Below are 25,866 nucleotides of genomic sequence, written 5' to 3' on the forward strand. Positions count from 1 at the left end.
TTAACATCTTCAGTCAACAAGTAGGGTTTGTTATTTTGCATATTGACATGCTCAACACTGTATTATGATGAATAAAATCTGGGAAAAAAATCAGCGTTCATCTGTCGTTACTATAAATCATGTGCTGTGGTGTCGAAAGCAAGAGGTTGGGCCTTTAAAAACTATTCTATTATAAACCTTCCTTAACATAACAATGTATGATTGAATTAAGGTCTTTCATATCCGGGCTACCTTTTTATGTTCCAAAAATGACACTTTCCACATTCTGAAATTCCGCTCATCAAATTTCAATACCCTCCTCTAGTGCATTCAGCTCAATCCACAACATATGTGTAACTACTTAGCATTTATGAACATGTGGCAGTAATTTCACCTTTGTCATGCTATCGGTGTCAGTAAGGCTTTATAATGTCGATGAGGTTCAGCCGTCTTGTTCTCAGATTCACTCATTCATTTCACTCACCATATCACCCACAGATAATGCATAATATCTTTGTATATTATGTATGTATAGCTATATGTATAAAAGTCATATGTTTGCTACACAATTCCAGCATTACTGAATTCAAGGTTTTAAAACGAGTTAAGTTTGGTATTTTAGTAATGTTTTCTACTGTAACAGTTATTTTAAAAGAATATAAATTGTCTTTATTCTGGTTTTTGACTGCATGGAGCCTTCCACCCAGAACTGAGGCGGCACTGGGTAGAACTACATTGTCTACGTTTTTAAATGAAGTGACCTATTCGATTAGACTGTTACAGGCATATTAATAATAAATTAATGACGTTCTTACTCAAAAGTATCTGTGTGAACTGTTTAATTTAAATGCCATTTATGAATGGCATAAAAGGACAATAAATCACGATGTGACTAGTCTGAATACGCCGTCTCGTTATTTGAAGTTAGAAATTTGGTTACCATGCGTCATAATTGCAGCTTTGCAAACACATGTAACCGTTTCATAAACGCGTATTTGACGAGCAGTGGCGAAAATCTGAAAATTGCACCGGCTTGTATGAGTAATTGATGCGGTGTAATGCCACCATTCCCAGCAACAGGCAACTCCCCGCGCGAGCGATTTACCTGCTGGATGTACCGCAACATCCAACTGCTGGCGACAGCTCTGACGCACCTTTGTTGATTTGCAGCTTTTTTTAGACATCGCTCCCAACTGCACTATTGGTCAAAGTATGCCCCCTGTGGACAGAACTGTATTTCATTACTGGGTAACACAAATATCGTCTGAATGCCGGAAGGCAGTCATTGGTGAGTCAAACTGTCTGCATTAACGTCAGGAGATTAGCTCGCGGTTCGCAGCTGGAATGCAAGGTTGATTCACAAAGGAAAGTGAGGAGGCAAAGACACAGCTGCAGATACGTATCAGAAGGCTACATCGCGCACAGGTAAATGAAAGCGTCCAACGACTCTCTGTTGCAGATAATGCTTTTATTTAGGCAACCAGCGATTATGATGCAAACAACTTTGCATCGCTTCGTTGTGCGGTTATACTTTTTTATTATTGCATGAGAAAGTGCAGTCGCGCTATCTGAACTTATTAAGCGCACCGTTCAAGTATTAGCTAATTAATTGTCTTATCTATTAAATGGGGGTGTTTTTTATACTGAGAGGCAAACAGAGGAGCATTGCTCGGTGTGTCATTGTGTATTGTGCCATGTTTGTTTAATCTAAATACTGTTACTTTAGAGCTATTCTGCACTGGTTTAATTACAGTGTACATCAAGTAAGTTTAAGTGGAAGTAATTGAAGTGAAATTACTTCTACCTTTTACTTTTCACCAAATTTATATTGCGATTCATTTTCTGTATGAAAAAGGCTATTTCTAACGTTTTATCGACCGTAAGACCAGACCTGAATTTATTTTGATGGGTTGCGTTCTTAAAAATGTATGAATATACACTGATACCAAGTCATTGGCGTGTGAGATCTGGTTCATCGCTGTGTCCGATAGTGATGGGAAGAGGCTCGTTTCTCAGAACGATGCACACAAACGAGAGCCGCTCCAAACTGCAAAAAGATGTTAACAGGTTGTTACCTTCTACTCTCAACGCACAAAAATACATTTGATTTTTCATGCAAGGTGTTTTACCAGTTTTGATATTTTAGTCAGTACCCATGGGCTTTAACTGTTCTGGGTAGGACTTTGACTGGAGAAAAGTGGGGGATACTGGACTGATATTCAGATTCTAGTCATTATGTGGCCCACCACTGATGTCCTTTTGATGTGTAATGAATGTATTGATTGTATTCTTTTGATGATGCAGTGTGGTTATGTTGATTATATATCTTCAAGTGTTTTAAGGAAGGTCCAAGTACCAGACCCACAGCTACTCAGACCCAACCACACTACACCCCAGGGCCATTATCTGTCTGCACCCAATAATTTTCACTTTGCTGAAATTGTATGTGTTTATGTGTGTGTGTTTTACAAATCTCTTGATTTAGTCTGTTTCTGGCTGTTTATTGCTTTGTTCTGAAGGCCAGGGTGGGGATTAGTGAAGTTTTACCACAGTCATGACAAGCAGCACTTATATTTGCATTCATAAGAAATACATCAGAAAGACTGTGATCCTGTGATCCTCTGTTGCAGTTTTGTTAAAGAGTGTAGTAGAAAGATGTGTATCTTTTTCTAGCCGTACTGGGATTTAATATAGTCCATTTTTTTCTTTCGAAAAAAACAAAAAGGTTTACTGAAATGAGACAAGAACATAATCTATTGACCATGGGAACATCTGCGCCCACCATGAAACTATAATTTAATATGTGTCCTATTTTTGGTCAGTGCATCTGGTTACATGTCCAATGTTGCTTAAGATTACGTAACCAAGATAATATAACAAAGATTACTTGGCAACTCAGTAGTAAAGAAAAGAAAAAAAAAAAACAGAATTGGTCCGCTTGCAGTCCGGTAGTTGCGTTCCTAAAATAAATATTCCCACCACTGTTCCTCATCTGTTATTTCTATCTTCTGCCTACTATGTAGTGCATTGTTGAAGTCAGATGATGTAAGAAAAGAAAGATGAGAAAACAACAGGTGACTAAGCTTCAAAGGCACTACTTTTCAGCTAAACATTAAAAGGTATAATGTAGGCATGCAGAATAGTTACAGGCATACATCGACCATGTCCATAAACAAGCTCCTGACACCCATGTCAGCATGTGTCACTGATGATGTAGAAATCATGAACTCTTGTCTAAACACGGGGCACACTGATATTGAAATGAGTTGGGTCTGTCAGGAGCAGTGCAATTTAATCAAGTGTCTAGTGATCTGTGCATTTCATTAGTTCTTAGCCCCTATTTTTAGAAGCATTTAGTCAGGGTGGGAAAGATTGAGAGAGGGCAGGACTCTATCTATAGCCATATGTGTGTGTGTTTGTGAGAGAGAGAGAGAGAGAGAGAGAGAGAGAGAGAGAGAGAGAGAGAGTGTGCAGCTGATGATGGGGTATTGATCTTAAAATAGCCAATGGTGTTTCAGCCTGAATGATTCTGGTGACAGCGATGTCCTACTGCCAGAGCAAGCCTGCCAGGTCACATTACTGAGGAGAGGCCGTGACAGGCTCCATGTTCCTGGGAGAAATGTGCCCATGCCAGGATTCAGATGGGACTGGAGCGCTCCGATCTGCTCTAAGCCCATCACCTAATCTTTTGGCAGCGCATTAGTGACCTGATACAAGGGTTAACATCTGTTTGCAGGGGTTTTGAGAGGTAAATGTTAGATTCAACTGTCATGTCAGTTCAGCTTACTGCAGTGGGGTTTTTTTGTTTTTAAAACATCAAAGCTTGGAGGGTTGAGGAAGGTGAAGGAAGGTTTTTTCCCAGGTCGTTTGCCATGCAAGTTTGTTTCATAAGGCCTATCCTCCTATACACTCTGCATTCAATTGTGTGAATGTTGCAAACAGGATAAATAATAGAAGCACACTATCAGCAAAAAAGCTGACATATAAAAAAGAGTGAACATGGAGGTCAAATCCTGGATGAAGCATTAGCAGATAAACTGCTCTGGTCACTCTTCAACAAGGTAAACATTTCCTAGAGCAAGCATTCCAGGTCATACCACCAGGATGCCGTATACCTTCATAAGTCTTCTTATAGTTTGTCTTATCATGCGTGTCATGCAATAGGATGTATATCTGTCAAATTTGTTGGCGTTAGGGATGATTGCAGCCTTTCCTGTAGATGCTGTTTGCTGTTGTTAGACTGTGTTGTCAGATTCATTATTCAGTGTTCATCACTCATCACCTGAAGGCCTCATTATACCCCCCCCCCCCCCCCACTTCTCCTTCCCCTTTCCCAGGAAGCCTCAGAACACAGAGATAAGGAAAGCCATCCAAAATATTTCTCATGTTTTTGTTCTCTCTTCCATCTCTCAGCCATGAAAGGAGAGCATTTGTTCCCTAAGATGAGAAACGGCACATTTTACCAGCGCTTTTACCTGCTGGGGGGCGAGGAGCTGTTTGTTCTGCAGAACTCCGTGGGAGACCCCATGCTGGGAGACAGCTTCCACCAGATCACCGATTTCAATGACCTGCCCACCTCTCTCTTCGCCTGCAATGTGGACCAGACGGTGTTCGAAGAGCAGGAAGGGAAGGTAAGCTCAGATCACAGACCTTCCACCACGGGGAAATAAATAACCAACTTCCACGCTGTCTCACTGACCCTGTGAACTTGGGTCACACACCTGGAAATGCCCGTTTATTTGAATATGAGTCAAAGAAAAGCTGTCAAAGACAGTGACGTAGAAAGAGGAGAACTGGTCATTCCAGATACGTGCTTAATTGTAATGCTGAAATGTAACTGTGGATGCTGAAATGTCTCTAACATTTGCAATAGTCTTTATTGTCCTCACAACATTCCGTAGCATTAGTGTCACAACAGATGGTGGGACTGAAAATCCAAAATGCTGTGTGCTGTAAACACAACTACTTTAGGTGCAGGGCACACACAGGGCGAAGGAAAATAATAACGTCATTGCATTTTTTTGTCCTATTAATAGCGTGTAAAATGCGAAGTGTAATTCTCTCAACGCACCCGGGTGATTATTACAGATCTGGTTGCAAGTTAGGATTGATGAGCTGGAATGTTTTTGCAGTCATGGCTGGAATCACCCCAAGCCTCTGCTCTCTGCTGCCACTGCCTTCATTAAACAGGGCAGCGGTGTGGTGTAGCAGTTAAGGAGCTGAGGTTATAACCAAAGTTGGGGTCAGTTCTGTTTCAGCTGGGATTCACATGAATTGGAAATCACCCATCGTTTTCTATGAAGACATTTCAGTTCATGAGTTGAATCTCATTTCATTCCCTGAATGGACTGAAGTGACAATGAATTGACTCCAGCTTTGTTTATAACCCACACACTGCTAGGTGGGGCACTGTAGTTGCACCCCTGTGCAAGAATTAAAATACTTTAGTATATACCCATCTGTGAAAATGAATAATATGTAAAATATGTTAGTTTATTTACATCCTTCTGAGTAAAGGGTGTCTTATTAGAAAGGAAGTAATGATAATAATGATAATGCATAGCATTAATTACATTTTATAACACAATGTAGTACATGATGTAATGTAATTAATGTTACAGTAGTACAATAGTATAATATTGCAATGCTTAAAAGAGTTGTAGTATGAGGGCGGGGGAGCCCTGAGAGGTCTCAGCCTTCTGCTGGCAGCTCTAAACCTGGTTTGTAACACATTGTGCTCCCACTTTGATCGACAGCGGAGGAAATAGGAAATGGTAAAATGGTAGTCTCACACCTGACTAAATCAGCGGTTCTGTGTTTGTCAGTGTGGGCCTGCGGTGAAATGAGTCCACGTCTGCAGCTGTTACCACCGGCTGCGATCCATGGCTGCGGTCTCCTCCTGCCATGCCAAGCACCGTATGGGTGTCACGTAACGGTGTCTTTAACCAGCGGGGCAAATCCACGGCCGCATGTCAAACATTTGCGCAATAGGAGCCGGGGAACCGGCTATGATGTTGTGTGAATTTCACTGATGTTTTTAGAAAGCGGCTTGGGAATCTGCCAATTATCGCCAGCGTGCAGCTAGAGGCATGTGAGGCATGAGTCATGGTCCCTGCGCTGGTCTGTGACAGGTCTGCGGCACATCTTATAAGAGGGTGGCGGGTCCCAACTAAATGCTTAAATGTCAATTAACTGTGTCGGGGAAAGAGAAAAGAGAGAATCCGTTGCTTGTAACCTGATGCTAAAATTAATGAGATAAATATATATGTTCTTAGAAAAGTGTCCAGATGTGGTTAACAGACAAGTAGAACGTGGCGCTTTGCTGATCCCATGATGAAGCGTGATATGTGGCGCAGTGCTCTCCGCCGCAGGAAAATACCGCCTCTTTGTCCTTGCGTCGAGAGCTCTGTCATGTGACAATAAGACCTCTGCCAGGTTTCTTTGCCCCAGTGACCACTGCTTCCCGCTGTTGCTGTGCGTCAGAGGAAATGCATTAACTGGGCTGCCATGCCCGCCGGTTTGATACTCACGCGTAGTGACAGCTACATACAGAACCCATTCCTCCCGGACAGGGGAGGGCTAAAGGTGATCCATCATTTATTCCACTGAGTCAGAATCTCAGGCTCCCCGCCTGCGGCTCTGGCTGCCTCTCAGGGAAGCTGTTAACCCTGGCTAGTGAGCAGAGCCGAGGAGTTCCGCCCCCCTCCGTTCACCATCACTCCTCTCTCCCGCCAGTGAGCTTCCTGGAAAGGTTTCCTCAAAGGTCTGCTGACCTCTTCCCAGTCCATGTTTGCGTCCCATAACTATCACTTAATCACCACATTACATGGCTGTTCAATCCTGGTAAGGAGGGTGTCAGAGTGTGTTTCGTAGCCAGCCCTGGTGGCTGAAAATTACAGTTGTTTCTGTGCTAAGGGTCTGAGAACAAAACTGCTTTGAACTTGCTTTTGTGTCCATTGATTGTGTTGTTCATCAAAAACGGAGTACTGTGTCAGTGCAACAGCGCAAACAAATATTTGACATATATGACTAGCAGAGTAGAGGTTTGAGCCTCTGTATATGTAAGTGGTAGTACTGCGTGACTTTTTTATTTTTAGATCAAAACAAAATTTTGCACATCTACGTCAGTACACACACAGTATGCAAACATTAGTCAGAGCAGTGATCTAAAAAAAGAATAATATAGGGGCAGAGTTTTTTTTTTTTCTCAGAATTAGTCACCATCACTGTGAGGATTTGTGCCAGAAAGTGAAACGAATGGGAGACGGCAGTTTGACAGTCTTGCTGGAAGTGCCCTGGAAGCAAAAACATTTGAAGTGCTGATGAGTACAATATCGTTTTATTGTCTTTTGCATCACACTGAACAATCGGGTGCATCTCGTTCTTTGTGTTCGGGGGATGATGGAGGTTTTGGATGTTCCCTCTCTCTGTCTGGCCAGCGAGTTTGGACGGGACCCACACTTTCTCTCACTCTATCTCCCCTGTGCTGTGTCTGTCAACCACAGATGGTGATGTCACTGCCTATTTATTTGCCAATGATAGCATCATTTATTGGTTCTTGGATATACAGTCTGGGTGCTGGTTTAAATTGTCATGATCACATCCAAAATGGTGGGATTCCAAGTTAACGGTGCAGTTGATAAACATGTGCAAACATAGACAGCTGATTTCAAATCCCATGGTATGTGCAAGTTATGCCCAATAGTATAATGATGCAATGTTAACCTCTTCTCATAGCACACACTGACTTGGTTGTCTTTTGTTGGGATTTCTGAATACTTCTTGAATATTCCTTCTTTTCTTGGAAAAGAGGTATATCTGTTGAGGAGAGCATTTTGTTGGAAATCTCAATTCTTTTCACCTGAAAACATTGATATATAGTATGAGTCATTGATTTGCAGTGTGCTTGGTGTGTCCAGCCAGACACTTTCTGTGGGTGTTGTTTTAAAATATTTTTTGATTTTTATATTCCAGGACATGGATGCACTTTGAAATATTTTCCCTTATCCATTAAATGATCATGATATAGGACAATATTTAGAAGTGCATCCATGATGATCACAGCCCAAGGTACCCTTTAATTGTTCTCTGGGAACTGGTGTTGAATACGTCTTCACTGGTTGGTGGGGGTGCAGCTTCTTTTAGCATCCATGGCTGTCACTAGAGCCGTTTGAACACGGTAGCAGCAGGGTTCATGGAGCAAAATGCTGTCCTCAGAGCCAACCCAGTATCAATTTAATAGGCTGCAATAACATTACCTTGCTAAAACTTCTAAGTGATGAATCATATCTATTTATAGATGTACGATATGGGTGTTATTGCCCTTCCAATAATAGCCAGCCTGTCTGCGGGAGCTGAGAGGCGTTGGCCAATCTAATGCTCAATGGGGCACAGTGAAATCTCAATGTCAGTGTTGACCTCAGATTCAGAGTTTCGTCATTTTTTATGCCCCAGCTAACAGAGTCCCAGAGTAAGACAATCATGTCCCAGAGTAAGACAATCATGTGGCATGTTTTTATTATTCATACTGTACTTGCCAAGGTGTCAGAGTTATTATAGTTACAAAGTTGAAAATTTAAATTTAAAAATCATATGTGAGAACTAAATTGACAGTTCAAATGTCAAAAGCAAATGATGTGGAAGCACTGCTGTGTCTGTGTCCAGGTTAAAAAGGTCCAGGTCATAGTTTTCACTTTATCATGTTGTTTCTTCTCAGGCTCATAGCCTGAGTTTATAATTTAACGGCCTGACACAAAATAATGAAATAACAAGGCAGGTTATCTCGGGAAAAATATTAAACATTAAACTGAAATGAACTCATGTTCTCTTCAAGTAAGAGGGTAAATGGATATGTCACTGTTGCCTTTCACTTTTTTCAGACTGATACAGCTCCCTTTTGCTGAAAGATGCTTCAGACACACAACACCAATGGAAAGTTTTCAAAGGAGGAGATAGAGAAAAAAATGTGTGCAAACTGTCAGCGTAATGAGGAAAAAAGCCTTGGCCTGCGTGACACGCTTCAGCTCCTTCATGAAACGGCTAAAAGTTTCCTGACAACATCCGAGGAAATCTAAATTTGAAGGAGCTCAGTTTCATTGTGGTCATGTAATACACTCCCTTGTCGTGTGCTCTACTTTATAAGGGCATATCGTTTTTATGTGGTTAGTTACCAGCGTGGCCTTTGTGGTGCGTGAAGATTTTCTGTGGAATGAGGTCCTTGGTGCACGTGTGTATGTGTGTGTCTGTCCTGCTTGTGAGGTTGGGTAAAGTTTAAAGAGATTAGCTGAAACTGTATCTCAGTAATGTGGCACTCTGTGAAGTGAAGTATCAGACTGTCACTCTCTTGAAAGACATTTATGGGGTGAGGGGGCTAAAAATGCTGATGTTACAGCAAAAGTATTAACATTCCTTCCTGTCTCCATTCTTTTCCCTCTTGCTGGCCAGCAGGAATATAGGGATTTTTTGCTTTGTATTGCAAACAAGGTATTAAAATGACAGTTAAACTTTAATTAGGCAATGTGATGTAATTGTTTTTTGAGATTTTTTCATCTTCACTCCAGTGTGAGTGTAAATTGAGTTAGCTGATGCTTACACCTGAGAGGCTGAATGATCATGAGGCTTTGTGTCATGTTCCAGCTGTAACAAGCTGTCTGCATCTGCGCCATGCAAGAAGCTGCAGTTTTCAGCTTAGAGCTCACAAAGACCAGCAGCATTATAACAATGAAAATGCTCAAAATGCTTTTTCTGTTGTTTATATCACATCATTTATGAGAAGAATTCATTTGAACTATTTCATGAAGACACATTTTTTTCTTGACAACTCCCTCGCCTTTTTCCTTTTTTGAATTATTTTGAGGGATCCTTGTTGCACCCATGCCAATAGAGCCAGTCTCTATGTGCTCAGTGCTGCCATCAGAGCTGCTGCTTGCCAGGAATAGAATTACAGTGCAGATACCCAGTGGTCATACTGATGCACAGAGAACTGGTTTCATTTGTAGTGACTATATTAAAGGAAGCCTGCTGACACTGAAGCTTCTAACATCTCTGGCTTTTTAAATATTGAATGGCTCTGATTCTGCATTGATGGCATGATTCGCTTTTACTATAACTGTATGCTGACTATGAATTTATTGCAGGTCTGTTGCTGCATGCGTTTTATACTCCATGCAGATGCTCCTTAGAACAGCACAGACTCCAGTAATACTGCACCTGTACTTTTCCGTACATTTCTCATTTGTAATGCTCACCTGCACTTCCCAGGTGTGACCTAGTGTGGGAAACACTTTTGCGTCAGAGTGCAAAGGCCAGTTTCCTGTTTTACTCCAGTGATGTAGTCAGTCCTGCTCCAGCTCATCTGCTCCTGCTCACAATGCATTATCCCTCTGCATTGTAGTCGGTTTGTTTAACACAGAGAGAGGGAGCGCTTACGTAAGCATTCGTAGCGAGTTCTGAGCCCACACATGTCTGCTGTGGGAAGCCTGTCTCGAACATCAGTCGCTGTTCTTTCACAACCTGTGGCTTTTGCCTTTTAATAAAAAAGGGGTCACGGTGTTATTCTCTCTGTAAGAGATGGGAGAGAACACACAGAGCAGGGACCTCTGATTTATCGTAATCAAAGTGCAGTGAAGGAGTGTTAAGCCACAGCTGCATCCTGGATTAACTCAACGTTTGGTATTAAAGTGTCCGATTAAGTGCAGAAGACATCAGGGCTGCTCCGGGGAGGTTTTCCCCAAAGCAAAGGTAATTTATCATATGCAAGGCCTGCAGTTTTGATCGTGGGTGGTTGAGATTATCTGTTGGCATGTTTTTTGAGTTGTTGGAGCTAGATAAATGGTGGAGAGCACAAAAGCTTCTGTTGCTGTTTGTCCCTTAAACTTGAGTCAGTTTTAATGTGCTTTCCTGACTGCAGCATTCTTTACATTTTTTCTGGGGTGATAATATGCCCTAAAATATTTATGTAAACTAAAGCTAAGTGCTGTTAGCCAGAAGGAGATGAGACCTGTTTGTGAGACAGAGAAGGCTGGAAATAACTTGCATACTGAGAGTTACCTACTATTCTGAGAAACCATTAGGTTTCCTACTTGCCCTGCTTCTAAAATAACACAAAGGAAAGGTTTCCCAACTCCTAAGGGCTGAGTGCTTCTTTCAGCACAAATTTCTTTCAGTAGCTTTTTGTGATGTCTTAGAATATTAGGTTCAGTAGGCCATTGTCCTTGAAGCACAATAAAGAAGGTAAAGAGCATTTTTCATGAATATGGTAAATCATTATTCATCCATTCAAAGCCTGAGCCTGATGTACAATTTATTCTCCCATAAGCACCAAGAAATGGCATCTAATTAAAAATGATTCACAACCACTCACTTCCAATGGTCCACAATCAAAAAGCGGATTTCCTATCAAGGATTCTTTCAGTGAAGTGTTAGCTAGTTTTCCCTGCATCACTGTGTTCTGTGTCTGCTGTCCTAGTGTATGTATGGAGCTGTTTATCTTGGAGATCTTTGCTGCTGTTGTGTTAGTGCAGCCAACAAGCACTAATAAGAATGACCTCACTGAGGTCATAAAAGGTTGCGGTCAGTAATGGAGATGAAGTGTCCTTTGAGAATGGGGGTCAACTGTCTCCCATTATCTTAAACTGGACAGTTTAAATGCAGTTTTCTGGCAGCATTTCTGTAAGTATCCCTGCTAGTGCAGACCATCTCAAAATCAGCCCTTCTGACATATGACAAGTGACAAAACACAGCCGTTTAGCCCTAATCTGACACGCCGTTGCCAGGATGACATTAAGAGCCGGATTGGCCTTTCAGCATGCTGCTCCGTGTTGTTATTTGTTCATTGTTGTTGACATTGGCATAGCTCTGGCAAAATGTAAGTGCTTCAGAAACAATAAAAGGCAATTTTATATACTGCTCTCTGTGTGACAATGTCTATATCAGTTCAGAGAGATGAACTGATATTAAAATATCACTCTGCCCACCAAAACAAAACATGAAATTGTTATTTTGTCTCCTGCATTTAATTAGTCTGTATCCTTAGCATCATTTGTCTAGGCATCCCTGAAACAAAGAAATCTTGTCCTCCTCAGCATGTAGTTATGAATGTTCACTTTGGCTCTCAGTACTATGACATAAACTCATACAGAGGATTCTTATCCCAAAAATTGTGCCTAGCTGATCATAAACATCTGAAATGGATCAAACAGACTTCTTGCTCAAAGCAAAATCAGTTGTTCCACTTCTCAAGATGGGTTATTTAGGGATCATGTGAGGAAGAAGAGGGCAGAAAGAGAGGAAGGGGCAGCAGTGTGGTGTTGTGGTGCAGGACTGCAGGAAGGAGCAGGACTGGTAACCCAACGATCTCTGGTTTGATTCCCTGATGGGGCGCTGCTGTTGTACCCTTGGGCAAGGTACTTAACCCACAATTGCCTCAATAAAATATCCAGCTGTATAAATGGATGAAACTGTAACCTATGCAAGTTGCTCTGGATAAGGATGTCTGCTAAATGAAAATAATGTAATGTAATGAAATGTGGGACTCATAAAGTGTCTCGTTAAGGACTCGTAAAGCTACAGTGGCACATGCTGCCATAGGCCTAGGACTATGTGTGACATGCCGTATGGCTGTGGTTGTGGAAACACACAGTGCCAGGCTGCACAGTCTTTTCCACTCCACCCCAATGGTGACAGAACATGGATTCCCTGTTCAAGTTCGGAGGGCTGTCCTCCTCCCTGCCTTTGTGCCTTTCTCATCTGGAAGAAATGGTTCAGAACTCAAGTGTGGTGCGGAAGGAATCTGCATCCGTTTTTCAAATCCCCCCTCAGATGGACATCAAGCGTCCCCCGGGGAACCAGCGGCAGCGCTCTCCCGTATCCCGCCAGTCTTTACGGTGCCTAACGGCTCGTGAGGAACGTCCCAGCTCCATCGGCGGACGCTGTGCGCCGGCCACGGGAAGGACTCATCCTCCTTTCATCTGCAGCCTCCATAAAAACCTAGCAGCACAAATTGCATTGTTCTGTCACTGTCTTTAATGAGCTGTGGAAAGACTTTTCCTTGTAAGGACTCCAAACAGAGCACAAAGGTGCAGCAGTGCATATAATAGGACTGCTCTGGGTTCAGAAATAAGCTTTAGAGGGGACGCGGCGTTTTTTTAAAGCCGTGGAGGCACACCGCAGTGGATCCTTTGAACGTGGTGCTATGAAACTTGGAAATGATAATTCAGATGAAGTCGTTTGGTATTTCTGTTGTGATCTGAAACCTATTTTGTGAGTGTTAAACAATGAAATGGTGAACTTGAAAAACAAATTCATCCCTGGATTAAGCTGACATTTGTTCTCAACTCAGTATTCAGTTCAGGTGTTGTTCTTTTGCTTTACAAACGCAGTTAGGCGAGTTTAGTATTCATTAATATTAATGAAAATTATTATGTTTGCATTGAAAAAATAAATCTTGCATTTAGTAAAGGAGCAATATTGACTGTGGTTGAATATGCCATTTGCTTGTAGTACTGTGTCTGTCCCATCACTTTCCAGTTCACTTTTCTGTCTTATGCTTGTGAGTAGTAATTCTCTCTCCATCAGTGCTGCTGGTAAGGATGCCAATTCATACATTCAAAAGGAGCCTATAATTTTCTCCTTTCAGTCTGGCCAGCCTCTCTGTTGCTATGAAGATGAGGGAAGGAATGTGGAATAAGTGCTGTTGGTGTTGATGTTGTTGAATATGAACCTGTTGGTTTAATTTCCTCTCCCTGAATGCTTCCCCGAAGTCAGTGCTCTCGTCTCTTTGATCTATGATTTGTTAATTTGTATGCTTGACCTTTACCCATATTCTGAAACCTGAATAATTATAGATAGATTGGATTATGTTGACAACTCCTTTTGAATTCAAGCTCGTTGTAATTGCATTGACTTTATGTGACTCACAGACTTGAAGCTATTCACACATTCTGTCCCCACACCTTCTGTGGTCATTAATTACATTTTTTTTAAGATGACCCTGTGTGGTCTCATCACAGACCGGCAGCATCGTTCAGCCTCCCTTGACAACAGCACAGTGAAATGTCAGCAGTGAAGTATTGCATGATAGTAGTGGTTATGTCACCTTGGAAAAATTCAACTCATTTTTTAATTCAAACCTTTTTAAAGATTCCCTGTCAAGGCAATCTGGACCCTATAAATTGGTGGTGGCACAGCTGACTATTTTTACACAGTTTGGACCATCTGATACATAACAAACAAAACCATGCAACAACATCAAGCAAAGCCCATTAATGTTAGGAGATTAGAGGAGTCTCTTTAGCTAAGACGTGGCATTTACTGATTATAGGGAGAAAGCTGAAGGGAGATCAGACTTAAATCTGCCTCAACTGACTCGTTCTTTACCAAATGACAAATTAATCAAATTAAGAATAATGTAATTTAAACAGAATCTTCTAGGAGCTATCTAGGTGTTGTAAGGATTATGATAGTAATGTGCTTGCTGGGAGTATATTTATCAGAAAGCACAACTTCAGATTGGCCCTGTCATATTCTATAAAAATCTCACAGTTGGTTATTCGTGTTTTGTAAATATTATTGATGATCGGTGGTAATAATTTGCCTAGAACTGAGCTGTGGGCTGTGTAGGAAACGGAGTTCTGATTCTGGTTAAAACAATGCACATATACTACATATTGCACATATGTATATGTGTCTATACTTATTTAGTTAGACAAATTATTTTGAAATGTAGGCTGTGTATTATTCATGGTGATAATGATTTGGTGATGTCATTTATTAGATATTTTCCTTCCATTTGGACATATGACCTCATAGAATTGTGATCTTGAGGAGCCCTTATCAGCAGTCACTAATGAACCTTGGCTGTTCTTTGACATCCAGTACCCGATCTAGTCAGATTTCATTACTAGTATGTTTTTGTGTGCCTGTGAAAAACGTTGTTCTCTGTGACAGCTTTGTTGGCTTTGGCTTATGATACAATCTAGTGTCTGTGAAATGAAGTGGAATAGACTGAGGTCAGGAACAGCTTTCAGTACAGTACTTGCAGGGATCAAGAATGGCTTACTGCCAAATACATGGAATATGAATTACCATTACTGGACATGCAATTCGTGTGGAGCTGTTAAGGTAGATAGATAGGTTTTTAAAAAAATGTGTGTATGTCTGTGTGGATGTATAATGGAGAATGCTGTTTGGATGTTGTTTCAAGTGGATGGAGTCGACCTCCACACTTGTAGCTGTTGAGCAGGTAGGTGTAGACTGTTTTTGTAAATTTCTGCAGCAAACATCTGTGTCTTGCTGTTTGTTTAGTTTCACAGGTCCACTGCATTTTCAGAGCAAAGCTCTGACACTGACACTTCTATATTAAACATTTATGATTCCATCAGTTAAAGATGCAGAATGTTATTGTCATTTTTTAATGATATCTTTAATGAAATTGTGTGCCTGAGCACTGAGGTTAGGTCCCAACTCAGTGACCATCAGGAAGAGGTTTGTAACGCAGAAAACAGATCTGCACAAATAGAGCCCAACAGTTAACAGACTTGGAACGACTGCAATGCAATCTAAAACAAATTTGCCATGTCTCTCTGGGTTCTCCTAAATGTCTGGCAGGATTTGCCATCATTGTACTTTCAGCAGAGTTTTGCACCCTGTTATTGAATATCCTAACATGAGTAAGGCTTGCACTGTTGCAGAGGGGAGGAACTTCAGGCTGGCTATTGTGTACTGGCGTGATGTTCTGGGGTGGAGACTGGCACTCAGGGCGAGGTAGAAATAGCTGTGGCGTGTCTCAGAGGCCCCTCCCTGATGGAAAAGTGGTAATGACATCCGCTGAGGAGGAGCACAGGGTGTGTGGGGTGGGGGTGTGTGTTGGGGGGGGGGGGGGTGCAGGATAACACTCACCTTAGAGTTGCCTGTGTGTTCCGTGCACCTGCTTCAGGGAGCTCTCCATGGTGCTGAACTTGGAGACGAAGAGACGCACTGTCACTAAGGCCAGACATCACCAGGCACCCACGCCGGTCTTCACAAGAGCGGAACTGGCAAGCCACGTGAGAGTCAGCCTTGTGAGTTGTGATAGAGAGTTCACAGCCTTGAAAATGTCTTGAATCCTTGATGAATTCAGCGTGCTTATTGATTTTGCTTTCTTGTGCGTATGCAGTCTTTTTGAAGAGTCAGCCTCACGTGAATAAGAAACAGGGAGTGGGGAGGAGGATGTTGACTTGTTTTTTGTTCTGATCGCTCCTGGGACGTCTGTGACATTTGGAGAAAAAGGAAGCTGGCAGGATGTGACAAAGGTGTGTCAGATGGAGTTAGCTGCCTGCGCCGGCCTTGCCCATCTGGTCCCGCGGCTTTAGCGCCTTTAGCGGGTGCAGTGGGTGCAGTGCAGCTGCGTTGCCGAGGCTGTGGGTGGGGGGGTTCTGGCTGTGGGTGAAACCAGCCGAGCCTCGGTAGGCTGGCTCTGAGTGACGCACGAAGCAGAGCCTCACAGACAGCATGTCTGAGCACATTCTGATTGGCGTTGTGCTCTAGCCACGGTGGAGGGCGGCCCTGGGGGGCTCTGCTCCCCGCCCGACCCCCCACTTCCAAACCCAGCCTTGCTGCATCAGGAGCCCCCCCCCCCCTCCCAGAGAGCTCTCGGGCTGCCAGCTGGAGACCGGCGCTCGGGCTGCGGACCCCCGTCAGTCAGCGGTGGAGTGACGCAGAGACGGTGGCCGAGAGAGCCGCGGGCTTTGTCATGCCCAGGGATGTAGGTCTGCACAGAACGGGGACAGAGCGGGGGCGGGGGGAGGGTGGCGTGGACCGGAAAACGAGGAAGCAGAGCTGACATTAACTCCTCTAGCACCACGAATTCACTCTCGGCCTCACCAGTGTCTTGACATTTGTGTGTGAGGATCTTCCTGAACAGCGTTCATTTAATGTGGACATACCCAAAATGCTTTGCAATGCAGTGTCCCTTCTAAACATTTGTACGGTTGGTGCATATGTATGTATATCTTGCATGAAAAATGTGGAATATAATAGTGATGTTTGTAGCTGGCAGAAAGGATTAAGCCACATGAGACATCTTTTAATCCATCAAAGAAATAACCTTCTCCTCTTCATTCTTCTTTGTTGTAGTGCCTTACAATTGAAATCCACCAGGGGCCTCCTCCTCAGAGACTGAAAGGCCAGGTTTTCCATGAAGCCATTTCTGTGCTAGAGTTCGCCTGTGTAGTCTTCTCTCTAAAATATCACAGTCTCTTTTATGATTGACTATATAAAAAGCAGTAATTTTGACATTCGCAATGTCTCTATGGGAAAATTCCTCTTGAAATATTGATCTGTACAATTGTACACAAAGGCAACAATGACACATCTCTGTTTGATCTTTAAAGGAATGTAACAGTCTGTGCATTGACTTCTTATAACTGTAGGAATATATTTATTTTATTTCTGAACTTCTGTAATAGTATTTGAATCTTGTGTGGCTGTGTGACAGGAGGACAAAGGTACTGATATTGAAAAAGAGATGAGGGCTATGATGTTTTCTGAAATGTATCACTAGAGGGCAGAATTGTTTGAAAGCCTTGGCACTAGGCAACTGAGTACATCAGTACACATATGGATTCTTCTCTCTAACAGCATTATATGAGAAGAAGTTAGACATAAAGCTTTGCGATTCCAATTTAAATTTTAAGAAGGAGACTAAAATGGAATTATGGACTGAAGAATTAAGTAGAGTCTACAAGGGCAGGTAGATGTGTTTGAATCAGCAGTTTTGATCAGCAGAACAATGTTCTGACTGGGTCTGCACTTGAATGTTGCTTTTAAGTAAAACTTACTCTACAGATCTAATTATGGACCTTGGGTTATAGTGATATTCCCCAGCCAAATGTGATGAAGTATGCAGTGGAATCCATCTTAACAACAGCCTAATTGTCCTTCCAGTCTAAAACCAGAAGGAGTGTAAAAGAAATGAAACATGTATATGGAGTTAGCTAGTAAAAATCAAACATTTGTTTTCCTTCATGATATAGTATTGTCACATAAAAAGTACTGCTTCACATAAAAAGTCTGATGTACTTGCTTGTTATGAATATTCTTGTAGGGGCATAATCTAAAACAAAATTCATATATAGTCAGCATAGCAATTCAGACAGCACTGTTGCCAACTGTAAACTGCCAGACAAGGAAATGGGAAAATGGAAGTAATATCTGTCATAGTATAGAATATATGTGGTAATGCATTGTTGAAAAGGAGAGGAATTTTACTCATGGCAAGTATGTTTGAAGACAAGCACTGTAGGACATAATCCATGTGGTTTTTCCACTGCATATCAGGTAAAGCGAGGATGTGAAATATTATGCAGACTTTGAAGCTGATTCCTCACTGCTGTGAAGACATCCTCGGCTGGTGGAGGAATTTTTTTCGGTTTGTGGATCTGCAGTGTGTTTTAGGTCCTGCCGTTTGCTTTAGAGTTCACTGCTGCCCTCATCGTTTTAAGAGAGGATGAGTCATGCAGCTCCCTGGTCTGTAGTAAATATCAGAGAACAAGCTGCATAGATCGAAATGAAACTAAGGCTATTTTCTTAAGGTATTAACATATAGAAAGATTTTCACTCTTATAGTGTAGTCCTATTTCCACATTTTTCCTAAAAAATTCAAGCTTTTTTTGTAAATCTTTGTTAAACCCAAGCATTTCATTGCTGTTCTTAGGGGCTGAATCATTTTTTCTTAGTATGTCAAGCTATATTGTAAATGTCTCATGACATTTAAAAAATCCAAGATGGCTACAGTGAAACAGGAAATCATGCTACATTTCATCATAAGTGACTTTTCAAGGTTATTGACAAAAGTACTATTATTAAGTTGAGCAGATGACTGTATCACCGTCATTTAAGAGTTTGAGAGCAACTTTCCACGAGAGGTTATTCGTGTTTTCATGGTATACTGTCTGCATGGTTCTTGCTTTCACTCACAACAAAAAGAAATAAAGGCATGAAGGCTGCAGATGGAGAAGAAGAAAGGCAATAGGGAGGTCCCCTCCCCCTCCCCCTGCTTCTCTTTTTTCCTTCTGTTTAATATCTAATTGGAAAATTCATGGCAGGCAGCCCCAGACAGTCAAGGTTAATTGCATTTTATGGAGGGAGGAGATGACAAATGATGGAGGGGTCCCTGTGTACGTACTGAGCGCATCGAGCATCCCGCCCATCTCACCCTAATCTCTGTCCACACGCTGTCCTTTCTTTGACCCCCTGTGACCCATGCATTCCTCCCTCCTCTCCGCTGTTATGCAACCTTTCAGCGTGGCTGGGGCCAGGCACACAGCCTTTTTTAATTGCTGAGATGTTACTGTCAGAGTGTCAGGAATCGGGCTCTGCACTTCTTAAATGCGCTCGGTGGAGAGACTTCGCTGGTATGTCTGTTTTCCAGTGTTGGCTACTTTCATGAAGTTCAAAACCCCTTGCGCCATTTGGAGGGCTGCACTGTTTACGGTGTACTGTCTGGCTGGAATAAACAAACCTGATAGGCTAAGAGCAGTGGGAACTTGTTTAACAGGAAAGAGCAAACAGATAGCGCCTAGCTAGTGCCTAGGCTCTTCAGCTGTGCCCACCAGTGATTTGGGAGTGAAAAACAGTGGCCGACTTGTCTTTACCTGTGTATTTGGCTTGCAGTACCACATACACACGTTTTTCCTTAAGACAGGAAATGTGTTTGGGGAATGGGACAATTGGTAAAACTGTTTGGAATGTAGACAGTAACAGCATTGCAGAAGATGGTAACACATATTGATATTCATACATATCGGGTTAGGGGCCTCTGCTTTGATAGTGTATACAGTGGTACACTGTTCAGTAGAGAATCTTTGTATTCATAGAAGCAATTGTATAGCAACTTTAACCCCATCTTATTTTCTGAAAGTATTTTGTTTAAATATATATCATTACATTGGTATTCAACATTAATTAATTTATTACAAATGTGAAAATACACGAGGGTCAAGCATTGTAAAGCATGTTCAGGTGACAATGTAACCTCACACTGAAGGAAACCAGTAGGCACATAGGTAAATTTAAATATTACAACTGTATTCACAGTCAGTAATGAGTGAATCTAGGTTGTCTGTTCATTGGGTGTCAATCTGTGGGTGTCTGTTGTTGGGAGAACTGAATGGGAGTTTGTCTCTGTGTTTTGTGGTTCTGTTATCAAATATGTACTTGTGTAGGAATAATTTCAAGGTAGCTTGTTCATTATTATTTTATTCATGATTTCATTATTTATTTTGCCTATATTTGTTTTCCATGCTAGTGTATAGGCCTGTAAATTAGAGCTGGGGTGCTCTAGATTTGTTTTTTGACTCTGATATTAGGTTCTCCAGAAACTAAATGACCCTCACTGAGAACCCATCTGCTGCATATTACAGTTCTGCCTACTGTAATATAAAAAGTATTAATGGTAATCTATGTAAAGCCTTTAATCTCCCTCTGGCGAGACAATCAAATGCTCATTGATTTAAAAGCAGGTGTAAATGGCTTTGCAGTTAAACTTGCAAATTTTGTTTCAGTCATAGTCATTTTAGGTGGTGTTTGCCTTTTTTGAATAATATGGTAGGAGTTATATTGAGATTGAGAGGTGTGCATGGTTTGCATTTTCAGATAAAGCCTGGTCGTTAGAGGGAATGCTTGATCTTATCAAATATATATTCTTTATGATACCATCAAATATGATCTTGTTTATGTTTCATAATGTCAGACAAAGAAAGGCAAAAAAGACACCAGGCATAATGTCAATGTGGAAATATCAGTACAATTTCCTGATCTTTGTCAGCAGATCTGATTTGCCAGGAAAGTAGCTTTCAGAAGTTGTATTGGTCAAATCTGTTTATAGCTCACATGACATTTATTCCTAAATTCTTGTTGAAAGATCACAATATCTGTAGGGACCATATATATATATATATATATATATATATATATATATATATATTATATATATGTACACAGTACCAGTCAAAAGTTTGGACACAACCTTTGTTATTTTTACTATTTTCCACATTATAGAATAGTAATAAAGACATCAAAACTGTAAAATAACACAAATGGACTAATGCAGTGACCAAAAAAGTGTTAAACAAATGTAAACTATGTTATATTTTAGATTCTCCAAAGTAGCCAAAAAATATATATTTTTTTAGTAAAATTTTTTTGGAAAGAAATTCATACATAGGCATCAACCTCACTATGTATATTTGTCTAACAAAACAAATTCCAAGCATTTAAGCATAAGTCTTTAGATCAAAATGTCTTTGAATGCATGTTTCCCTTTATCTTATTCAGGTATGTTCAGGTGACTGCTGCTGTGTATTCTTCAGTTTAAACTGGCAATTATGAACATTGTTGGCTATTGGGTTTTTTTTTTAGGACTACCCCCAGGGCTTGCACTAATTTAATGACATATAATCATAGTTTTGAAAAGCAGTTATCTAGGATATCTTTGATGCACCACTGATGCAGTTTAAGGCTGGCTTTGAAAGATCTCTCTGATTTCTAGACCTCTCTGATTCACTACATTCTAACCAATGAAAACTGTAGAGGAGTAGCTTACAACACATGCAGTACATCCATTTGCAAAGAAGCTCATTTTTAGCCTTAGCCCACACACTCACACGAAAGAAAAGCAGCTCTCCCCTGTGGCCTGGTCAGTTTTATAAACGCCCAGTTGCCTAGATCAAAGAGGAGTATTTTCCTTTTTGCTTTTTTGGTATTTATTTAGCAGACATGTTAAATATGTATGTATGTATCGCATACATCATATGTACAGACTGTGTTGCTTTGTTCAGTGTCTCTTCATTTGATCTGAGACAGGATACAAGGCACAAACCAGGATGAACACATTTAAATGAGAAGCCCTGTGGAGTGATTTTGATGACACTGTGTCCTTTTGTGAGAAATGCTATACTATTTATGAAACATATCCTCCACACACATTCACCCTATGTCTTCAATGCACCAGTACTACGTGTGTAGAAAGTATATAGTATGCATACAATGTGTCAGTGTAGAATAGTGGTAAGGAGCCGAACTCTGTTGTACCATTGAGCAAGGTACTTAGCCTAGAAGAGCTTGAGTAAATACCCAGCTTTATAAATGGATAACTGGATGGATAAATGGATGTAAATATTGTAAATATTGTAACCTCTGTAAATTGCTCTGGAAGAGAGCATTTGGTAAATGTCAATAATGTACTGTAATGCATTATGATATATGAGATTATTACAATATGGCTAGTGGTTTAATGCTGAAAATTTGATTTAGTTTTGGGACATCTTTAAGTAATCCGTTCACCCCTTGAGATTACTTGATTATTTACCCTCAGCTCCGATCCATAAACCTAGAAGAGATTAGTTTGTTTTTTCTGATTCAAGCAAATCATTTTTTTAGCCTTGACAATGTAACAATTTATTTTGTTTATCCGTAAGGTTTTGCTGAGTCAATATATCAATAAGTCAAAAAGTCTCTTTATTTTCAGGTTTATTTTCAAAGTCAAAATTTTGTCAAAACAAATTACTCATTTGTTCTTTCCCTCTACTAGGGTTCATTTCAGAGTGCTGTACCATTTAAAGTAAATTATGCCCTTCCAATCCACTGAAAACAAAATGGATAGACTTGCTAATGCCAAAAGTTCTTCATTGAATTCTTTGGGTATTAAAGGAACCTAAATATAACTTCACAGTAAAACTGTTTTCAATAAAATAATGGAAGCAATTTCAAAACAATAATACTTTGTAATGCCAGGACTCGAGGAAAGGAGATTATCTTTTAATAAAGACGTATGAATGTGAGGGCTTTGTAAATCTCTGCCTGGGTACAGGACACTGTCACGTTCAGGGAGGGGCTTTTGCTTTGTCTCCCCAAGTGCATGACTGCATACACCAGCCCATGAGAAATCAGATTAGACCACATTTTTTAATATTAATATTCACATATTTTCCTTCCATCGCAAATGGACTCTCTTGTTTCACCACTTAATCCTTGAAGGAGACAGTCTTGCATTCTAACCATAAAACTGAAGCTGCTATGCTCCATGGTGTCCTCTTGGGTTTTAAATATTTGCAGTATTTTGTGAGGTAAGAGGGAGATGTTCTGTAAAGCTTGTATTTGTGTCATGGCAAAATGAGGACAAGGAAATAGAAACACCTCATTCTGCTCCTTGGCAGCTCATGACTGTGAACATGCAGATGCTGACTATTGAGAACATGTAGATGCTGACTATGACTATTCTGCTGCTACTATTTATTTATTTATTTATTAAGTCCCTAATTTATGGCTCAGAATGTAGTTATTTTGAATTGTGATTAGGGAAATGGTTTTGGTTACTGAAATTGCGGTCACGCTTGATTATTATGATGTGGGCAAGTCTTCTTCACCAGGATGTGGTGAGATGAGATTGACTTCAGTGTATCTGTCCCTTTGCTGTCATGGGAAAGGAGCAGTGACAGCACAGTCTTGTACAAGCCAGTGACTCCTTTAGCACCAAGCACAACAAGCACAGTAGTGTAAGAGTTACACCCCCCTATTTATCTGGGTGAAAGACTGGTGCTTAGTGCTTGTTCAAATGAATGTATCTTTCCTGAAAATGTATCTGTTATAGGATGCCAATACAGGTACAGTGTGTCCAAGCTGTCTGGAACATATTTTATCTTAGTTTGTTACAAAGAAGTGCTTCTTCTCCCAAAGAAATGAAAGTGATGTCTGGCCTTCGCTGCAGATAAATTCAGTGGAGAGAAATAAACCAACAACTGGCTGGTGCAGTGCCAAATCTATCTACTTACAGCTATGCACATTTGACAAGTGGATTGTAATCCTGTTAATTCTCCCTCTTGCAGCCAGCATTATGACTCCACCCCAGCCAAGCGGCACTTGCCTTTTCATGCCCATCGCTTACCCTAACCAACCCCACCCCCCACCCTCTGTACCATCCTGCCTCCTCCACTCAGGGCTGAAGAGGTGTTGCAATTTTCAGATGCTGTTGCGATGATATGAAGTCACTGCCTCCTCATGTGAGTGACCACCAGTCAAGCCATCAAATGACCAGACTGACTTCTGGCCGACCCCAGAGCCCAGCTAATTGCCAGTATGAGATATCTGTAGTGCTGTGACAACAAGGACTTGGAGCTGATTGCTCTCCTACTGCAGGAGTGATCCTGACATTGACTGCAGCTCTGTGTACTTTCATACCAAATGCATGTTGCATGCACCAGCCAGGAGCTGGGAGGGGATTGGATGAAAGAAACGGCGAGCGATCCGATTGGCAGTTTGTTACCGCAGAACGCACTTCTTGCCCGACTTGGAGCTCGCGCTTCCGTGTGGAGATCAGAGCCGCGGTCATGAATGTCTCTCTGTGAGTCACCACGGCTCTGATCTCTCTTGCAGCGGGGCTGGTTGCGGGCACTCGCTGTGGCCTGTCGTAGCGACCGGGCGTCAAGTGCTCTTCAAACACAGCCCAAGGATAGGTACGGTGCAGCTGCCTGCCCCGACAGAGCGTGTCAGAAATAGAGATAGCGATCAAGCCACTGGTTCCCTTTCCCAGCAACAGATGCGAAAGAGCAACACTTCACACCTATCCTACGTGCCGAGTAGCATGTTCTGGGGGAGTTGCAGGAAATCCATTTAGTGGCACGCATTTGCCAATTCAGTATCACTTTGGATTTTACGGCTGATTTAGTCAAGGTGTTTGCTGTGTGCTGGCTGGGTGCTTTTCAAACACGACCTCTTCCCTTTGAACGTACACAAGGAGCCTTTAACAGAGATCTGATCACAGCGTTCACTGAAAGGTTCATATCTAAAGCACTGCTGTCTATCTCAGTGACTGAAGAGAATTCCTCTGTGCATTTGAAGCTCCAAAAATGTAATATGAAATATCCCAAGGGTTCTGCCCCCACCAAGCAGATTGTTATTATTAGGCTATCATTAAATTATTGTTAAGTATTACACTACCCCAGCTTTCACAATGGATTCCCAAATGCCTCAGTTGCTTGATGTGCTTTCACACATTACCTTCTCTGATCCAGACATGCTTTCAATGTAGGACAAAACACAGGAGAACAACAAGCTGTCATTACAGACTGGAGAGTTCGCCTCTCAAATTCATCTCCGGAGACAGCATTCAGAGTATACCAAGGGCATCTCTGCAGAAGTGAACTGAGTTGTGGATTGCTGTTTGCTTCCACTGTCTGCGTTGCGTAGCCTACCTACACACATTCATTATGACCATCCAAACCGTGCTGCGTCCATTTCGGTCCTGCATTCCCTCCGTCTCTCTCATAGGAGGTTCCAGTTCTGGCACTGTCTGTGTTCCTGTGCTAGCTGTGGATGTTCTGTTTTAGACCATACCCCCCCCCCCCCCCCAAGAATGCTTCCTAATAAGCCAGGAAATCAGCGCAATAATGACACTAGTGGCTTCCACAATGGTAGAAACATAAATTTAAACATAAGCTGCAAAGAACTGAATATATTATCATAATATACAGACTACCTGCAGTACACTAGTACTGGATGTACAAGACGAGGCAAACATTGTTGTACTGGAGCTATACATGTGTCATCAGCACAACTGGAAGGTTCACGCAATGCTGACATTTGCAGTCCCCGAGATTCAACCCCACAGTTAGGTCAAGTGCACTGATGTCATGAATGCACAGTTCAATCTTAGATGGAAGTTGGGGGAAGACCTTGGCAGTGCAGGTGTATCCTGTGGTGGCCTCATGTCCTAGATTAGGGCCAACCTTTTCCGTGTCCCAAACCAGGCGTAAATGTCACCTCCTTGTTTCCTTAGACTCGGCCATATCTGTTGAAATGATTCCATTTCAGTTATCCTTGTATTTATGACCATATAGAACTACAAATTAAATA

The 25,866-nt window shown here is 41.5% G+C and overlaps 1 protein-coding gene across 1 annotated transcript in view; it reads left to right on the plus strand.

The window, feature by feature from the left end:
• The first annotated feature begins 1,239 nt into the window (after positions 1-1,239).
• rcan2 (regulator of calcineurin 2) overlaps positions 1,240-25,866 on the plus strand; it is a 60,805-nt gene continuing 36,178 nt past the window's right edge. The window contains exons 1-2 of the mRNA XM_036550439.1: positions 1,240-1,404; positions 4,393-4,610. Of these exons, the coding sequence (XP_036406332.1) occupies positions 4,395-4,610 (216 nt within the window). The 5' untranslated portion in view covers positions 1,240-1,404; positions 4,393-4,394. The remainder of the gene's footprint in view (positions 1,405-4,392; positions 4,611-25,866) is intronic.

The sequence above is a fragment of the Megalops cyprinoides genome, chromosome 17, assembly GCF_013368585.1.
Source record: "Megalops cyprinoides isolate fMegCyp1 chromosome 17, fMegCyp1.pri, whole genome shotgun sequence".
NCBI classification, from domain to species: domain Eukaryota; kingdom Metazoa; phylum Chordata; class Actinopteri; order Elopiformes; family Megalopidae; genus Megalops; species Megalops cyprinoides.